This window comes from Larus michahellis, chromosome 18 (assembly GCF_964199755.1).
Source record: "Larus michahellis chromosome 18, bLarMic1.1, whole genome shotgun sequence".
Lineage (NCBI taxonomy): Eukaryota > Metazoa > Chordata > Aves > Charadriiformes > Laridae > Larus > Larus michahellis.
The window spans coordinates 104,766-123,583 of NC_133913.1; the positions used below are offsets into that span (position 1 = coordinate 104,766).

At 62.9% G+C, this 18,818-nt stretch overlaps 1 protein-coding gene across 1 annotated transcript; it reads left to right on the top strand.

Moving 5' to 3' along the window:
- Positions 1-2,097: 2,097 nt before the first annotated feature.
- COL1A1 (collagen type I alpha 1 chain) lies at positions 2,098-17,820 on the top strand. Its single transcript, XM_074561737.1, has 51 exons — positions 2,098-2,313; positions 3,969-4,163; positions 4,304-4,338; positions 4,438-4,473; positions 4,562-4,654; positions 4,741-4,809; positions 5,527-5,571; positions 5,842-5,895; positions 6,117-6,170; positions 6,296-6,349; positions 6,521-6,574; positions 6,679-6,732; positions 6,834-6,878; positions 7,156-7,209; positions 7,305-7,349; positions 7,550-7,603; positions 7,928-8,026; positions 8,117-8,161; positions 8,241-8,339; positions 8,593-8,646; positions 8,745-8,852; positions 9,150-9,203; positions 9,417-9,515; positions 9,732-9,785; positions 9,876-9,974; positions 10,277-10,330; positions 10,694-10,747; positions 10,852-10,905; positions 11,033-11,086; positions 11,373-11,417; positions 11,519-11,617; positions 11,839-11,946; positions 12,308-12,415; positions 12,533-12,586; positions 12,697-12,750; positions 12,865-12,972; positions 13,065-13,118; positions 13,540-13,593; positions 13,826-13,987; positions 14,145-14,252; positions 14,374-14,481; positions 14,701-14,754; positions 14,877-14,984; positions 15,238-15,291; positions 15,396-15,503; positions 15,598-15,651; positions 15,825-15,932; positions 16,019-16,301; positions 16,844-17,034; positions 17,113-17,355; positions 17,436-17,820. Exons 1-51 carry the CDS (start codon positions 2,232-2,234, stop codon positions 17,580-17,582), a joined length of 4,362 nt encoding a protein of 1,453 aa, XP_074417838.1. The 5' UTR covers positions 2,098-2,231; the 3' UTR covers positions 17,583-17,820.
- The last annotated feature ends 998 nt before the right edge of the window (positions 17,821-18,818 follow it).

Sequence of the window (18,818 nt, forward strand, 5' to 3'; positions counted from 1 at the left end):
CCTTCCCACACTGCCAGTGGCAGGTCCAGTTGGCACCAGTAAAACCAGTGCGGGGTGTGCGGGAAAAGGTCTCGGAGACCCCCCCAAAGGCTGGGGCTGGCGGGAGGTGGCTGCGGGTGACAACTCCCCCATCCCAATGTCCCCAAGGAGCGGGATGGTCCCGAGCGGGTACCACCACCCTGGGGCAGCATCCCGGGCATCCCCCGTCCCGCACCCCGTCCCCGGCCCAGGCCTACGCTTGGCGTCTCCCATTCTGCTTCCTAGGATCCTAATGACTTTTCCAGGCTTTTTTTTTAATTCTTTTTATTATTTTTTTTTTTTTTAAGTAGAATTTCTTCCCTTTCCCCTCCCAGCCCCCAACCCCTGCACCGAACCCTCCTGCATTCCTCGGGCGGGCGGCCGGGGGCTGATGAGGTGGCATCGTCCCGTTCCCCCCCCCCCTTTTTTTTTTCCCCTCCCTCTCCATGCATATAAAAAAAAAAAAGAAAAAAATGACATTCTTTTCTTTTCTGTCATGCTGCAAAAATTAAAGACACATCTTCAGGCTGGAGCCCGGCCAGGGGTTTTCGAGTCGCCGAGGCATGATTGGAGGAGTCTTCGCCTGCAACGTGTCTCGGATGCATAGATACAGGGCTTGAAAAGCCGCCAGCTGCTCCCTGCGCGCGCACGCGTGTCCCCGTGTGCACGCGTGTGCGTGTGTGTGCAACCCGCACAGATAACTCCTCCTGGGCTGGTTTTTTTTTTTCCTTTGCATTTAATTGCAGCCTGGAAAAAAAAAGACCTGGAGAGGTCACTGGTGCGAGGGTGGGTGTTTTTTGTGCTCTTTCGACGTGTCTCTCCCCCCCACCCCCAAGCCCCGTTATTTCATTGTTAAATTGCATTGATTTATTTTTTCCTGTTAAAAAAAAAAAAAGAAATAATAAAGAAGTAACTTGGTGGGAGCTCCCGCTCGGACGTGGTTTCCCTCTGCAGCAAACCCAGTGCTCCCAGTGTGCTGTGGGCCCGCACGGCGAGGGGGGGCAAGCAGAGGTGTGAAGGCTTAACCCAGCTCTTTGCTCTTGCCCTCCACCCCCCCAGCAAGACCCCAGCCCCATTTCCCACCCCTTTCCCTAAAAGATCACCCCTTAAAACAGGGGGTGACCCCCCCCCAGGTGCCACATTGCCCCTGCAGGGCTCCTTCCCCCCCGCTCCACCCCTGAGCTCCAGGCGGCTGCCCCGGCCCTGGTAAATACGTATATTTTTTTGGCGTGTAATTACACCCTCCCCAAATTGCACGGTAGATTGTGGATTATTGTCAACGAGCTTTTGCTTTTTCCAACCAACGTGGCTCCTTCAAATGTGGAAACGGCCGTGGAGGCGTGCCAGGGGGGGAGAGAGGGGAGCGGGACGGCCGGGAGGGAGAGGATTGAGAAAAGAAAGGGAAAAAGGGGAAAAAAAGGGAAAAACCCAATAAAGCGAGTGGTTCTTGGGGGCATTTTGGGGGTGTCTGTGGGGATCCTGGCCCAAGGGATGCTCGGGGTGCTCATGCCCTTGGCCTTTGCACTGTGCTTGGGGGGTTTGGTCCCACTGCGTGAGGGTCCTGGTGGGGACAGGTGGGTGGGTGGGTGCTGGGGACCCCCGGGTGGACGTTCGGGTTGGGGTTCACAGTGGGGAGGGGGTGTTTGCAGCGCCCCGACCCCATGGTGCAGCACCCGGCATTGCGTGGCACCGGGGTCCCCAAACCACCACGTGCCACATCGCCTGTCCCCAACCCTGCCCCAGCCACAGCCAGCCCCTCTAACACCTCAGGATGTGCAACCCCCCCCGCAAAAAAGCACCCCCACCACCCCCCAAAAAACCCCCCGTCCCACCCACCCCAGCATCCCCTTCACATCCACCCCGCCGCCAGCCCCGCTTCAGGACGACACGCGTGTGCATGTCTGTGTATGCGTGTGCATGGACGGACAGACGGACGAGGGGGGGTGGGGGGTGTGGGGGGGTGCGAGGGGTGCCCCCCGACTCGCTGGGTTCTGCTGATTGGCCAAGGGGCCGTCCAAAATTCCCCGGTCGCGATGGGTCCCACCTCTCCCCGCTGCCGCACGGTATATAAGGGGAGGCGAAGGAGTGGGCAAGGGCAGTAGGAAGTTTCTGCTGGGGTCTGGATTTGGAGCTCCAGAGTCGGATCGGCCCCGTATGACCCCAACCTAAGAACAAAAGAGACCCCAAAGAGTCTACATGTCTAATATTTAGACATGTTCAGCTTTGTGGATTCTCGGTTACTGCTGTTGATAGCAGCGACTGTACTACTCACCCGCGGGCAAGGAGAAGAAGACAGTAAGTAGTCGGCGCCGGGGACGGTCCTCAGCCTGGGTGGGATGTGGGGTGACGGGTGGGGACGGGGGTCGGGCGGCATCTTCGACGCTGGGTCCTGCTGCCATGGGTCGGGGAAGGATAAAGGGGTGGTTGGCGTGGGGAGCCAGAGGGAAAAAATGTTGGGGGAAAGGGGGAAATTAAGGGAGATTAAATAAATAAAAAAAAAATTAAAATGGAGGAAAAAGTGGGTTGGGAGGGGGTGAAGGGGTTTTAGGGGGTCTGTGCCAGGGCAGAGAGTCGGGGCGTCCTGCCAAGAGCGGGGAAGGAGGGAAGGGTGGAGAGGAGCCGGCGGGGAAGGAGGGAGCGGGGAAGAAGAGGAGGAGGAGGAGGAGGCAGGGAAGGGAAAGGGGGGAAAGAGCGCGGGAGAGAGCGGAGAGGGGGGAGAGGAGGGGACGGGGGGGGGGGCCCGGCCCTGGGATCTGCAAAAGCCATCAGGAAAGAATTAGAAAAGTCTCGGATGATTCATAAGGAAAATGTTTCGGCAGCCTGTAAAGTCGGGGCTGGCCAGACGGCTCGGGATGGGGGATGCCGCCCCACGGCCCCTCCGGGGGGCTGCGGCGGGGTTGGGGGGCTCGGGGGGACGGGGGCACGGCTGGGGTCACTGTCCCCCACCACCGGGTCCCCCCCTGCGCCCCGCGGGGCTGCCTGCGCCTGCCACCTGCAGGCTGGGGACACGGGGGACCCTGGGACAGAGCCAGGCCTGGGGCGCCCTTCGCATTTTGCCCAATTTTTGTCATTCGGGGGGGAATATTTTTTTCTTGCACTTTATTTTATTTTACTTTACTTTATTTTGTTTTTTTGCATTTTGCCTTCTGCGTTTGACAGTATCCATTCTGCATTTTGCACTCTGCAGTTTGCATTTTACATTCTGCATTTTGCATTATTTTACATTCTTCCTTTTGCATTCTGCATTTTGCCGTTTGCAATATGCCTATTTTTTTCTGCCTTTTGCAATGATGTGCGTTTTGCCTTTTGCCTTTTTTTTTTTTTTTTTTTAATTATTACTACGTTTTGGCCCTCCCCAAGCCAGAGCAGGGGGAAGCCACTGGCCGGGACACCCCCTCGTCCCCTCCCGAGGACCCTTCCCCGCGGTGGGGCCGGCCCCCGGGCCCTGGCGCGCCGCCCTGCCCTCCCCACGCCAGCCCCCGCCGGCCTCCAGTCTCCGGACTCTCATTCCCGGGCCCATCTGGCCTCATCCAGCCCCATCCCGCAGCCGCCTGGATTTAATTTCAGCCCAGACGCTGGGGCCAACCCACCCCATCCCACTCATCCCATCCCGATCCCCATCCCTGTCCCCGTCCCCAGCGGGTGGCGGGGACCCCCGTGCCACCCCCCCTGCCTGCCGCGGGGGTATTTGCCTTGGCCCCATCCACCGCGGGACGTAGCAAACTGGCTGGAGGTTTTTGTTTAAATTCCAGCATACGTGGGAAGAGTTTATTGTGGTGCTTTTCCTGTGTCACCGTGATGGGCTGATGAGAAACAGATGAACGGGAGAAGCGCTGCAGGAGCGAGAGGGGGAGGATGGAGACTGGGGGGGGGGGGAAGAGCTTGAGATGGGCCGTGCGGGGGGCCGCCGCCGCCGTGCCCCCGCCCTCACGCTTCCCCCTCTCTCCCAGTTCAAACTGGAAGCTGCATACAGGATGGTCTGACGTACAACGACAAGGATGTGTGGAAACCCGAACCCTGCCAGATCTGCGTCTGCGACAGCGGCAACATCCTCTGCGACGAGGTGATCTGCGAGGACACCTCGGACTGCCCCAATGCCGAGATCCCCTTCGGAGAGTGCTGCCCCATCTGTCCCGACACCGACGGTACCGTGGCGTGTCCCCCCCCACCGCGGTGGTCCCCGGGGAGCAGCAGGGCTGGATCCTGCCCCTCAACATCCTTCCCCTGGGTGCGGGGGTGGTGGGTCCCACTCGGCTCCTCTAAATGCCCGTCCTTTCTCCCGCAGCCTCCCCTGTCTACCCAGAAAGCGCTGGAGTAGAGGTAAGGGCTCCCTTGCCCCCCCCCCCCAAAAAAAATCCATGGCATCCCCCACCTATTTTTGGAGAACCCCTTTTCTAACCACCCATCTCTCCCCAACAGGGCCCTAAGGGAGACACCGGCCCCAAAGGAGACAGGGTGGGTATCGCCACCGCAGAGCCCCCACACACCGTTCCGCCAGGACCCCCGTCCCACTGGGGCTCACCCTCCTCTTCTCTTCCCCCAGGGACTCCCCGGCCCCCCTGGCAGAGATGGCATCCCTGGACAGCCTGGTCTCCCGGGACCCCCCGGCCCTCCAGGTCCCCCAGGCCTCGGCGGAGTGAGTATAGGGGGGGCCCCGGCGGTGCAGACCCCCATGGGGGTGCCCAAGCCCTGCTCACCCCCTGTTCTCCCTCCTGCCTGCAGAACTTCGCTCCTCAAATGTCTTATGGCTACGACGAGAAAGCCGGTGGCATGGCCGTGCCCGGCCCCATGGTGAGCAGCGGGGTGGCACAGGTCCCCGCGGAGGGGACACGGGGTGGGACAGGGGAAGGGGTGAAGCTGGGTGAAGCACTGGGAGCGCATCCCCGGTGCTGAGGATGCTGCCAAGCCGTGGGAGGTGGGAGGGATGGGGAGGGACGTTGCTCCTGTGATGGGGTGATGGGGACATGGATGGGGTGGCAATGGGGACAGGGATGGGGACAGGGATGGGGTGGCAATGGGGACAAGGATGGGGTGGCAACGGGGACAAGTATGGGGTGGCAATGGGGTCAGGGACTGGGTGGTGATGGGGTGGCAACGGGGACAAGGATGGGGTGGCAACGGGGACAGGGAATGGGTGGTGATGGGGACTGGGATGGGGTAGTGATGGGTTGGCAATGGGGGAGACAGGAATGGGGTGGCGATGGGGAGAGGGAATGAGTGGTGATGGGGACAGGGATGGGGCGGTGACCGGGACAGGGATGGGATGGTGATGGGGACAGGGATGGGGTGGCAATGGTGTAGCAGTGTGGACAGGGATGGGTGACAATGGGGACAGGGAATGAATGATGATGGGGACAAGGATGAGGTGGTGATGGGGACAGCAACGGGATGGTGGTTGGGGTGGCGATGGGGTGTCAATGGGGACAGGGAATGGTTGGTGATGGGGACAGGGATGGGGACAGGGTGGCATGGCAGCCACCGATCACCACTTGCCATTCTCCCTCCCAGGGTCCAGCTGGTCCCCGCGGTCTCCCCGGCCCTCCTGGCGCTCCTGTGAGTATCTCCCCCGCCCTCCCTTCTGGGGACAAGCAGCCCCAAGGGCCCCTTCGGTGGTGGGACCCCGGGTGGGATGGGAGGGGACAAGGGCAGGACGGGGCGTCCCACCCTTCCCAATGGCTACGGAAACATGTGGGGATGCATGTCCTTGCGCCACCATATGGGGGGACACCACCATTGCCAGAGGGGTCTTCAGGCCAAATCTTCTCATTTCTAACCCATTTTTTCCTTTTTTTTTTCTTTTCTTTCTTCCTCACCAACCCACAGGGTCCTCAAGGTTTCCAAGGTCCCCCTGGTGAACCTGGAGAGCCTGGTGCTTCTGTGAGTCCTGTCACCTCCTCCTCCAGCCTGATGTCCCACAGGGATGGGGACAAGGCAGCCTGTTCCCAGCCCTGGCTGTGACCATGCTGTTCCCATCCCGGGGCATCTCATCCAGGAGCTGTGGGAATGGGGCTGCCAGAGCCTGGCACTGCCCAGCTTGGGCGGCAGGGTGACAAGGGACAGCCATCACCCACAGCATCCTCATCCTGCGTCTCTCCTAGGGTCCCATGGGTCCCCGTGGTCCAGCCGGCCCCCCTGGCAAGAACGGAGATGATGTAAGTGGCCCGTGGATGGGGTCTCCCCCCCTCAATTTGGGGCCTGGTGGCCCTGCCAGCCCCCCAGGTGAGCAGGAGCTGCCTGGCTTGGGGACGTGCCACCAACCTGCTGTCCTTCTCCTCAGGGTGAAGCTGGAAAGCCTGGCCGTCCTGGAGAGCGTGGTCCCCCCGGCCCCCAGGTGAGCTGCTCCCCACCAGGGGACACAGGAGGGGACACCCCCACCGCGGCCTGCCTGGTGGCAAAGCGAGGACATGACACCAGCTGCCTGCCCCCCTTGGGGACAGGGGCAGTGGGGTGTGGGGACAGCATCCCCCAAGCATCTCCATCACCACCTCTCGTTCCCTCCTAGGGTGCACGTGGTCTCCCAGGAACCGCCGGTCTCCCGGGCATGAAGGGTCACAGGGTGAGTCCCTCCTCCCATCCTGGCAAGGTTTAGGGGAAGGGGGACCCCAACGTCTTTGGGGGGTCCTCTCCTGACCCCCCCATCTTCTCTCTCCTGCTCCCCAGGGCTTCAGCGGTCTGGATGGTGCCAAGGGTGAGCCCGGTCCTGCCGGCCCCAAGGTGAGGAGCGATGGCGGTGTCACCTCTGTCCTCCCGGTAAAGTCATCGCTGCCCCCTGCCTCCCTCGGGAGCAGGTCCCTCAATGTTCTCCTTTCTCCTAGGGTGAGCCTGGCAGCCCCGGGGAGAACGGTGCTCCTGGGCAGATGGTGAGTGATGGAGTCCCTGGGGACTGGAGGGGTTGGGGGGGTCCAGCCTCAGCCAGAAAAAGGGGATGGGGATGGGGGGCAAGATGTGATGGGGAAACAGCTCCTCCTCAGGGATGCTTCCCCAGGGATGCCCTGGGGAATGGGGTGGGAGGGGGTTAAGCCCCCTGGAAATGTCACGGTGGGCAGGAGCAGGGCGGGGGGGCACAGGGATGTGAGGAGACCCCGAAAGGGGAAAGCGGCTGCATTGGTGACCAAATGTGTCCTCTCCCCTCCCCAGGGTCCTCGTGGGCTTCCCGGTGAGAGAGGCCGTCCCGGTCCATCTGGCCCCGCTGTGAGTATCTGGTTTGGGGCAAGGCTGAGCAGGGGGGCTTGGGGGCTATCTCTTCTGCCGGTGGGCATCACTAATGTGTGCCTCCTCTCCCGCAGGGTGCTCGTGGTAATGACGGTGCTCCCGGTGCTGCTGGTCCTCCCGTAAGTAACCCCCAAACCCACCCATCCTCCACCAGCACCTGGCATCAGCTCCAGCTTCTCCAGAGGGAGATCCCATCCCAGCTCCACCATGGCCAGGAAATCCTGGATGGGGACCAGAGCTCTGCTGCCCCGAAAACTCCTCATCATCAGATGCGCGAGGTGTGATCCCTCCTCTGACACGTGCCCTCTCTCCCTTCTAGGGTCCAACTGGCCCTGCTGGTCCCCCCGGCTTCCCCGGTGCTGCTGGTGCTAAGGTAGGACCTGCCTGACCATCTCCTCCCAGGTGCCATCTCCTGGGCTGGGAGAAACTGGGGGAAACTGGGAGCATGGGGTGGGGGAGAAGGACCGAGTGTCGAATGGGTTCCCCCAGGTGGCCCAAAAATGAGAAAACCCAAAGTGCTGTGGGCTCGCCCCTGCCTGGGACGGTGGGGCAGATGGGGACATCCCCAGCCAAGTCCCATGGGCATCTCTCCTGGCTTTGCCTCCATGGGGAAGGAGCTGCAGGTGGAGGGGGAAATCAGGGGTTTCAGGACAGCCCTCATGCTCACGGCTCTTCCTCCCTCCTCTTCCTCCCCCAGGGTGAAACTGGTCCCCAGGGAGCTCGTGGCAGCGAAGGTCCCCAAGGTGCCCGTGGTGAGCCCGGTCCCCCTGGCCCTGCTGGCGCTGCTGGTCCTGCTGTAAGTGGCATCCGACGGCTCCGTGTCCTTTGGCCTCACGTCCTGCCAGGTCCGGTGTAACCCTCCTCCTCCTCCTCTTTCTCTCCACAGGGCAACCCCGGTGCTGATGGTCAACCCGGTGCCAAAGGCGCAACTGTGAGTGTCCCTCGCCCCCTGCCTGGCTCTGGGATGAGGGTCCTTGCTGCTCCCTCACCTCCTCCTCTGCCTCTTCTAGGGTGCTCCTGGCATTGCTGGCGCTCCCGGCTTCCCCGGTGCCCGCGGTCCCTCCGGACCCCAGGGTCCCAGCGGTGCCCCCGGTCCCAAGGGTAACACTGTGAGTATCCCCAGACACCTCCATCCACCTTCTCCCGGGGTTGGATCCCTTCTTCTGCTCCAGCAAGCTGCTGTCCCACCTGGAGATGTCTCCTCTGGCATCCCTCCTGCAGGCATAGGATGGTGCTGGGGTCTGACGGATGCTGACCATCCCTGCCCCTGCAGAGGGGCCGGGCGGGATGAGGCTCAGGGCTCCCTTTGATCATCAATCTGGTGTTAAATGGCTTTTCCCTCTTCTCTCCTTCCACCTCCAGGGTGAACCCGGTGCTCCAGGCAACAAGGGAGACACCGGTGCCAAAGGCGAACCCGTAAGTGACCCCCGCCCCCATACCTCCTTGAGGGCTCAGCCCCTCCTGGCTCCCATGGGTGCTCCCGTGGGTGCTCATCCCTTCGCCTCCTTCCCCAGGGTCCTGCTGGTGTCCAAGGTCCCCCTGGCCCAGCTGGCGAGGAAGGCAAGAGAGGAGCTCGTGGTGAGCCCGGCCCCGCTGGGCTTCCTGGCCCTGCTGGCGAACGTGTGAGTAGCATCAGTCCTTGTCCCATCCCCGCCATGTCCCTGTCCCCATCCCTGTCCTCCTCCCACCTCCCAACATCCAGTGGCTGAGCCTCATGGGTGCTCCGGGACAGGCACCCATCGTGGTGACATCTCCAGCCCCTTCCCTCCACCGAGGTCTCCAATGGAGCATCTTGGCAGGAACACCAGGGTCCTTCCGCTGGTGGCTGGGTCCCACATTGCCGCATCCCTACCCTGCACCCCCAAGCCCCTCGAGGCCACCCTGTGTCTCCACACTGACCCCCCTCCTGTCCCTCGCAGGGTGCTCCTGGCAGCCGTGGTTTCCCTGGCGCTGATGGCATGGCCGGTCCCAAGGTAGGTGCCCAGGTCTCCCTCCTGCCTGTCCGGGCCAGAAAGCCGTGTCCTCAACGGGGCAGCGGGGACACCGTGCATTTGTCAGCCATCCCCACACGGTGGCGAGGCCAGATTGGCACCACTGCCACCGCCAGTGACACGGCTCCGGTCCCCGTCCCCGGATGATGTCCTGCAGCTGTGGTGACCTCCGTCCCCTCTCCCATCCCTCCCCAGGGTCCCCCCGGCGAGCGCGGCTCCCCCGGCCCTGTTGGCCCCAAAGGATCTCCTGGTGAAGCTGGACGCCCCGGGGAACCCGGCCTCCCCGGTGCCAAGGTGAGCACGGCGGGGCGGTGGGCACAGTGGCAGGGTGGCTACGAGCAGCAGTGAGCCACGTCAGCACGGCCACCACACTAGTGGCCCTGCTCCAGGGATGGACGCCGGCTGACACGCTCTCCATGCCAGCGGAGAAGCTGCTTGCCAGGATGCTCACGTTCGCTGGAGCATCTCTTGGAGCCCTGAGCTTCTAACCCACCTCACCCTCCCTTGCAGGGTCTGACTGGAAGCCCTGGGAGCCCCGGTCCTGACGGCAAGACTGGCCCCCCCGTAAGTGGTACCTGCTGATGCCCCGCTCCTCCCTTGGCCCGCCATGGGCTCTGCTAAGGGGGGGCTCGCTCACCTTCCCCCCCATAATAGGGTCCCGCTGGTCAAGACGGCCGCCCCGGCCCCCCCGGCCCCCCTGGAGCCAGAGGTCAAGCCGGCGTGATGGGTTTCCCCGGTCCCAAAGGTGCTGCGGTGAGTGTGAACGGGAGCTGCCTCCCCGGGGGGGCTGCTGGAGGGGATGCTGCCTGGCGGATGCAGGAGTCCCGGTCCATGAGGGATTCCCGGCTGCTGGCTTCTGCCACCACCCGGGACGGTGGCTGCGGGTGGGCATGTGGCTCCTGTGGAGCAGGCACCCAAGGAGGGGGGGCTCAGGGGACGTGTCCCCCCTGGGCAGGGCTGCGCTGGTGCATCCTCCAGCCCGTCTGAGCCTGCAGGCTCGTGCGCGTCGGCGTCGTGATGCCGTCATGGGTCTCATCCTGCTCTTCTGCTTTCAGGGTGAGCCTGGCAAACCTGGCGAGAGAGGTGCTCCTGGCCCCCCCGGCGCTGTTGTAAGTATTCGCCAGAGCCCAGCCAGTCTGGTGGTGGCTTGGCAAGGGAGCTTTGCCCCGACGTGGGGCTGGGATGGGACATGGGACGGCCGAGCTGGGGCTGGGGAAGGCTCCAAGGACGGGGATGGCAGTGGGCTGAGGTGGCTGGACTCCAGCCCGGTGGCTGCCAGCAGCTTTGGAGCGGGGACAGCAGGAGGTGACGTGGCCGCGGGCAGCTGGCCGTGGCTTCTCCTGTCCTTCGAAGGATGCTACGGCCGCATCCAGCCCGGCACCCAGTTTGGGGGGGTGCAGAGTCCTGCGGGGGCATTGGTGGGCTGCGGGTTGGGGCTCTGCTCTGAGCACCCTCTTCTCCCTCTTCCACAGGGTGCTGCTGGCAAAGATGGTGAAGCTGGTGCCCAAGGTCCTCCCGGCCCTACCGTGAGTATCAACACACCCTTGGCCACCCATAGCCACACTCGGTCACCAGAGAAGGGGCTCGGGAGCCGACTGACCCCCCCTCACGCTTGTCCCGTCTCCCCCAGGGTCCTGCTGGAGAAAGAGGTGAACAAGGTCCCGCTGGTGCTCCTGGCTTCCAGGTGAGGGATGTCCCCTTCCCTTGCGAGGGGACAAACCGCCCAGGGTGGGGGTGACGTTGCCCCTTTCCTTGTCCCCTTTGGTCATCCACCTCCGTGGTGTTTCATCGCTCCTCTTCTTCCTCCCCAGGGTCTGCCGGGCCCCGCTGGCCCCCCCGGTGAGGCTGGCAAGCCCGGTGAGCAGGTGAGTGTGGGTGAGCATGGCTGCGGTGTGGCATTGTCCCTGTCCCCTCCCAGTTGCCCATCTCCCAGCCAGGGGCATGGGGGGCACCCCCTCAGCGCACCCCGAGGCGATGTGCTCCGTGTAGCCTCTCCCCCTGGAAGCAGTGGGGACCCCAGCCCTGCCTTGTCCCCCAGGACTGCGGGACCCCCTCCCTCCCCATTCCCAGGGGCATCCCAGGGACCCCCCCGGCCTGTCCCCAGGGCCACCCCTTCCCTCCCTGACTCTGCACCCTCTCCCTCCCGCACAGGGTGTCCCCGGAGATGCTGGTGCTCCCGGTCCTGCTGGTGCCAGGGTAAGTTGAACCCCGCTCGCTCCCCAGCTGGCTCTCGGCACCCCCCCGGTGCCCACTGCCCCCCTGACGGCTTCGGCCCCTCTCCTGCCTCCCCCCTCCAGGGCGAGAGAGGTTTCCCCGGCGAACGCGGCGTCCAAGGTCCCCCCGGTCCCCAAGGTCCTCGTGGTGCTAATGGTGCTCCTGGTAACGATGGTGCTAAGGTGGGTGCGAGGTCTGGGCTCTGCGCGGGGTTGGGGACATCTGGGTGATGGGTGACCGTCCCCGGACGGTGGCTCTTGGGGTTCAGATGTAAAGCTTGGGGGGGGGGGGTTTGGCTTTGCCCCCTTTTGCTGGGGCTGGTTCTGGCAGCCGGGCAGGGTGTTGCTGCGCCGAGGAAGCGCCAGGTTCCTGCTAACGCCCGTTTTCTCTCTCTCTTGCCCAGGGTGATGCTGGTGCTCCCGGTGCCCCCGGGAGCCAAGGCCCCCCCGGTCTGCAGGGTATGCCCGGAGAGCGTGGTGCTGCCGGCCTGCCAGGCGCCAAGGGTGACAGAGTACGTGTCCCCCAAAATCCTGATGTCCCCTCTTGGTCCTCTGCTCCCGGCCATCCCGGTGCCCGCTCCATCATCCCCTCGGGGCTGGATGTGCTCCACGAAACCAAGGCCGGTGGGCAGCAGCCCCCGAGCGAGGGGATGCTCCGTGTCACCTCTGTCCCCATCCGAGTGTGGCCCTTGGGGACAGTCCCTTGCTGCCAGCTGGGAGCTGAGCCCCGCTCCTCCCCCGGAGCCCGGGAGGGGGAGGATGTGAAGGGCCTGGGGCGTCTCGGTGCTGCTGTGCAGCGTGGAGGGGAAAAGGGGGGGTGACCCGCCTGGAGGGGACCTCCCCAGGTAACCCGCCATCGTCTTCCTCTCCCAGGGCGACCCTGGTCCCAAAGGTGCTGATGGCGCTCCTGGCAAAGACGGTCTCCGAGGTCTGACCGGCCCCATCGGCCCCCCCGGCCCCGCTGGTGCTCCCGGTGACAAGGTAGGGCCATCTCCTGGCCAGACGCTGCACCGGTGACCGCTGTGTCCTGGTACCCACTGCCAGCTCCTCGCCACAGCCCTGACATCCTTGTTTTTTGGTTTTTCTCCCCTTTTCCAGGGTGAAGCTGGTCCCCCCGGTCCTGCTGGTCCCACTGGTGCCCGTGGTGCTCCTGTAAGTGTCCCCCCGCCCTGCCGATGGCCCTGACATGGGTGGCCATCCTTTGGTGGCCACAGGTGAGCACCCCCTGCATGGGGTGACACCATTCTCGCCATCTCTCCTAGGGTGACCGTGGCGAGCCCGGCCCTCCCGGTCCTGCTGGATTTGCTGGCCCCCCCGTAAGTGCGGTGGCCTCGCTCCTCCCTGCTCCGGCGGCCTGACCCTGCCCTGCCGGGGCGATGCTGAGCCCCCCCCGCCCCAGCCCCAGCTCACCCCACTCCGCTCTCCCGCAGGGTGCCGACGGCCAGCCTGGTGCTAAAGGTGAAACTGGTGATGCTGGAGCCAAGGGTGATGCCGGTCCCCCCGGCCCTGCCGGCCCCACTGGTGCTCCTGGCCCTGCCGTAAGTTCGCCCCCCACCACGCCCCACACCCCCCTGGGGTCCAGCCCCACAGCACAGCTCACCCCTCTCCTCCTCCTCTTCCTCCTCCACAGGGTGCTGTTGGTGCTCCTGGTCCCAAAGGTGCTCGCGGTAGCGCTGGACCCCCTGTAAGTACCAGTCTCATGGTGGGGAGGGGGGTTTGGGGAATCCAGGGGACCCCCCAGGCATGAACACCCTCGAGGTGCCTTAACACCTGCTGTGTCTCACTCTGTCCCCCCAACACGGTGAGGCAGAGGGGAGCTGGGGGCACTTCTAGCCCTGCACCCCCAAAACCATCTGGGGGGACCTGGGGTGGCTTCATGCCATGGATGGGGATGGAGCAGAGGGGAAAAGGAGGGGTTTGCCTTGACCACCCCCGCCGAAATCAGCCCCAGCTCCCTCCTGGATGGACACTTTCCTTCTGGCCACCGGCCTGGGGATCCCTGTGGTGGCCCCCAGCCAGGGGACTGTCCCCTGGACCCACTCCACGGTGGAGGCAGGTGATTCCTGGATCTGGCCCCTGGTGACTCCAGCTTCTCTCCTTTCCAGGGTGCTACTGGTTTCCCTGGTGCTGCTGGAAGAGTTGGTCCCCCCGGCCCCTCTGTGAGTACCCCCGGTGGGGCGAGAGGTGGGGGCTCAGGGGGGCAGGAGGGTGCTGGACGGCGGCTGCTGGTGATGGGGGCACATGGGACGGGAGATGCTGGGCACCCATCCAGGTGGCTCCACGTGGCTGCCCTGTCCCAGTTGGCACTGGGACACCCCTGGCCGCCCTTCAGCTGGCAGCTGGGGGGGTCCCAGGCTGCTGCCTGACGGCATTGCCTCCCCCCGCACCCAGGGAAACATCGGCCTCCCCGGCCCCCCCGGCCCCAGCGGGAAGGAAGGTGGCAAAGGACCCCGTGGTGAAACTGGTCCCGCTGGCCGCCCCGGTGAGCCCGGCCCCGCTGGCCCCCCTGGCCCCCCTGGCGAGAAGGGCTCTCCTGGCGCTGACGGCCCCATCGTAAGTCACCCCGCCCAGGGTCGGACCCCTTCCACGGCGCTGGGGATGCTGGGCAGCACCACGCTCCCCCCAAGCCCGGCATCCCTCGGCCGTCCCCTCCACGGGGAGGGTGGCCCCCGCTGCTACCACCACCCTGAGGTGCCGTTTGTCCCCGCAGGGCGCTCCTGGCACCCCCGGACCCCAAGGTATCGCTGGCCAGCGTGGTGTCGTCGGCCTCCCCGGACAGAGAGGCGAGAGAGGCTTCCCTGGGCTGCCCGGCCCCTCTGTGAGTACCTGGGGGGCGAGACGATGCTGGGATCCCCCCCCGGGGTCCAACTCACCCGTGTGGCGCTGGGCTGGAGGATGCTCATCGGTGTCTGACGCCTCCGATCGTCTCCCTTTCACAGGGTGAACCCGGCAAACAAGGTCCCTCTGGTTCCCCTGGCGAGCGCGGTCCTCCCGGCCCCATGGGCCCCCCCGGCCTGGCTGGACCCCCCGGTGAAGCTGGACGTGAGGTGAGCAGCCACAGGCAACCATCAGTGTTGGGGGGGCACAGACCCCCGCGTGTTGGACTTGTGTTTGCTGTGCCGAGGACTTGCCAACTCATGGCATGCATGGATGCTGCCGTAGTCGGTGCATGGTGGGGCTGGCAGTGGGCTGAGCGGGGACGGTGCCATCCAGGCCCCTCGTTAGCCCCCACCTGCCCTAACGAGGGGGTCTTTGCTCCTCCGTAGGGTGCTCCCGGTGCTGAAGGTGCCCCCGGTCGCGATGGTGCTGCTGGTCCCAAGGTGAGTGGGCTGGTGAGGGGGGCGCGGGAGGGGGCGATGGGGCTGCGCCGGCCCACACTGACCTCTCCTCTTCCTCTTCCTCTTCCTCGTCCTCCTCCTCCTCTTCCTCCGCCTCCTCACAGGGTGACCGTGGTGAGACTGGCCCCGCCGGCCCCCCTGGTGCTCCCGGTGCCCCCGGTGCCCCCGGCCCTGTCGGTCCTGCTGGCAAGAACGGAGATCGCGGTGAGACGGTAAGTGATGCTCTGCCCAGCGTGTGCCCCCCCTCGCACCCCTCAGCCCAGGGCTCGTCCCAGTCACGGGGCAAGGACGGGTCCTGCAAACCCTCGGCGGGTCAGGGTCCAGCCCTGGGCTCAGCCCTCCGTGCTGGACAAGCTTCCCGGGAAGCCTGGCATCCCACCACCCGGCTCAGGGCGATGCTCCCCCAATGTGGTGGCAGCAGAAAGTGGAGGATGCTCTAACCTGTCCCCTTCTCTCCTGTCCCAGGGTCCCCAAGGTCCCGCTGGCCCCCCTGGTCCTGCTGGTGCTCGTGGTCCTGCTGTAAGTTGATGTTCTCCTTCATCCTCCTTGTGCTTCTGAGTCCCAGCGCGGGGGCAGTGGCTGGCCTGGACCCTGCTCAACACATCTTCTTCCTCCTCCTCCAGGGCCCACAAGGTCCCCGTGGTGACAAAGGTGAAACTGGTGAACAGGGTGACAGAGGCATGAAGGGTCACAGAGGCTTCTCCGGTCTCCAGGGCCCACCTGGTCCTCCTGTAAGTCCCATGGGGTGACTGTGGGTGCTGCCCCACATCCTGGAAGCAGAGTGAGATGCTGATGGGACTTCTTCTTGTTCCTCGCTTTGCACAGGGCTCTCCTGGTGAACAAGGTCCTTCTGGTGCTTCTGGTCCCGCTGGTCCAAGAGTAAGTCTCCAGCTGAGCCACAACCTCCATCCAGGGCTGGAGCATCCTGGGGGGAGCAGGGAGGAGAGGGTCCCCTCTGGCGCTGGGTTTCTCATGGGGACAGGGGTTGCGGCTGGAGGGGACGACTCTGCTGGGGCAGGATGGCCGTGATCACCCCCTCTCCTCTCCCGCAGGGTCCTCCCGGCTCCGCTGGTGCTGCCGGCAAAGATGGTCTCAACGGGCTCCCTGGCCCCATCGGCCCCCCTGGCCCCCGCGGTCGCACCGGCGACGTCGGCCCCGTCGTACGTATCAGCTCCTCTGCCGCTGCCTGCCCAGAGCTGCCTGCCTTCATCTCCTGCTCACCATCCTCCTTCTCCTCCTCCCACAGGGTCCCCCTGGTCCACCTGGCCCCCCTGGTCCTCCTGGCCCCCCCAGCGGCGGCTTCGACTTCAGCTTCCTGCCCCAGCCGCCCCAGGAGAAGGCCCACGATGGTGGCCGCTACTACAGAGCTGATGATGCCAATGTGATGCGCGACCGGGACCTGGAGGTTGACACCACCCTCAAGAGCCTGAGCCAACAGATCGAGAACATCCGCAGCCCCGAGGGCACCCGCAAAAACCCTGCCCGTACCTGCCGCGACCTGAAGATGTGCCACGGCGACTGGAAGAGCGGTCAGTGTCCCCAGCGGTCCCCGTGTCCCTCTGGGATGGTCTCACCTCCATCCCTCTGTCGCCTCTACCTCCATCCTTCCTCCATCCCCCCGGTTGATCCTCACTTTCATTCCTCCATCCTGTCTCTCACGGCTGCTCTTACCTTCATCCTCTGCCTCTCGTGGCTGCTCCTCACCTCCAACCCTCTTACCTGCTCCTCACCTCCATCCTCCATCCCTTCATCATTTTTCACAGCTGCTCCTCCCCTCCTTCCTCTGTTCCTTGTGGCTGTCGCTCCACCCCCCCAGATGCCTCCTACCTGCTCCTCACCTCCCTCCTCCATCTCTCATGGCTGCTCCTTACCTCCACCCACCATCCCTTCATCCTCCCTCTCTCACCCCTCACCTATCCCTCCATCCTCTGTCTCTCCCACCTAATCCTCACCTCCATCCTCCGTCCTCCACGCCTGCTCCTCACCTCCATTCTCTATGCTTGTTCCTCACCTCCATCCTGGCCACCTGCCTCCCTCCTCTCTCCCTGACTCCCCTCCCTCTGCCCCACAGGCGAATACTGGATCGACCCCAACCAAGGCTGCAACCTGGATGCCATCAAGGTCTACTGTAACATGGAGACAGGCGAGACGTGCGTCTACCCCACTCAGGCCACTATTGCCCAGAAGAACTGGTACCTCAGCAAGAACCCCAAGGAGAAGAAGCACATCTGGTTTGGCGAGACGATGAGCGATGGTTTCCAGGTGAGTAAGGGGATAATGGGGGTGGACAACTGGGATGGACAACCAACTCTGTGGTGCCTAATGCCTCTTCTCCGGCAGTTCGAGTATGGTGGTGAGGGCTCCAACCCAGCCGACGTCGCCATTCAGCTGACCTTCCTCCGCCTGATGTCCACTGAGGCCGCCCAGAACATCACCTACCACTGCAAGAACAGCGTCGCCTACATGGACCAGGACACCGGCAACCTGAAGAAGGCCCTTCTCCTCCAAGGCGCCAACGAGATCGAGATCAGGGCTGAAGGCAACAGCCGCTTCACCTACGGTGTCACTGAGGACGGCTGCACGGTGAGTGGTCCCGGGATGGTCCTGGTGGGTGGTGGTGGGGACGTGTTACGGGGACGGGGCTGATCCTGACGTCCCCGCAGAGTCACACCGGCGCTTGGGGCAAGACAGTCATCGAGTACAAGACGACAAAGACCTCTCGCCTGCCCATCATCGATTTGGCTCCTATGGACGTTGGCGCTCCAGACCAGGAATTCGGCATCGACATCGGCCCCGTCTGCTTCTTGTAAACCGGACGCCCCACGCATAACAGGAGAGAGTAATAATAATAATAATAATAAAAAAAAAAAAACAGCCGAAAAAAAAGGAGAAAATTTCACATGGACTTGAATTTGTGTCGGTTTCTATCCAGCGTCTCTAAACTATTTGCGTTTCCATAAAAGAAAAACCTAAAAAAAAAAAAACAAACCCCAAAAAAGCATTAAACCAAAAAAAAATAATAAAAAATAAATGACTTTTCAAACAAAATCACCAGGCAGTGGGTTCGCTTGCTTGCCCTCCTCTCCTCCTCCTCCTCCTCCTCCTCCTCCTCGGGGTCAGGCGCTCCTCAGCCCCGGAGACGGCGCAGCTCAGCTCACCCAAAGCGCCGAGCCCCCCCCCGCGGTGCCGAACCCCCCCAAATCGGAGCGTCGGGACCCACCGAATGCCCCCCCCAGCTCTCCCCTTCCCCGCTGGCCTCTCCGCTTCTTGCATCTCATTAGTATATATTAATTTTTTTTGCTGCAAGGAAGATGTTTAACTCTTGGTTATAATTTGCTTTTTTTTGTGGTTGTTTTCCCCCTCTCTTCCCCCATCCCCTCCTTGTTTTTTGGTTTATTTTGTTGGATTTTTTTTTTCTTATTTTATTTTTATTCAGGCAGCAAAATCAATTCATTCCCAAGCACATCAGGGGAGCAGCCGCTGCCCCCGCCGCCGAGCAGACCCGACCCTTCGCTGCGTGTTCTCCTTTTCTGGAAGGCTACCTCACCGCTGTGCTTTGGGTTTTGGTTTTTTTTTTTTAATTTGTTTTCTTAATTTTGGGGTTATTTTTCTTTCATTTTCAAGTAGTTTTAGGTTCGTTTGGGGTTTTTCAGCCGTGCCGGGACTTTCCTGCCAGGTTCAGAGCAAAGGTGCTAATTTTTCTCTTAATATTCCCCCCCTTCCCTCTCTGTTTTGTTGCTCTGTTGTTCTTTTATTTTCAGTTTCCTCCGTTCAAGGTCCCTCAGGAGTCGCTGAGGTTTTTTCACCCGCAGGATTTTTATCCTGGTGTGGCTTTTTTTTTAATTATCTTTTATTTTTGGTCCCGCAACACCCGAGCCCGGGACCGCCTGGTGCTACAGCCTCCAAAGACGCGACTCGGCTTGATTTATTTTAATTTCACTATATTTTGGGATTTTTTTTTTTCCCCTCCTTTCTTTGCTGCCCAGCTCAACTTGTGAATTTTCTAAAGGTGCTATTTAACCCTCCCACCACCACCCTCATCCCGC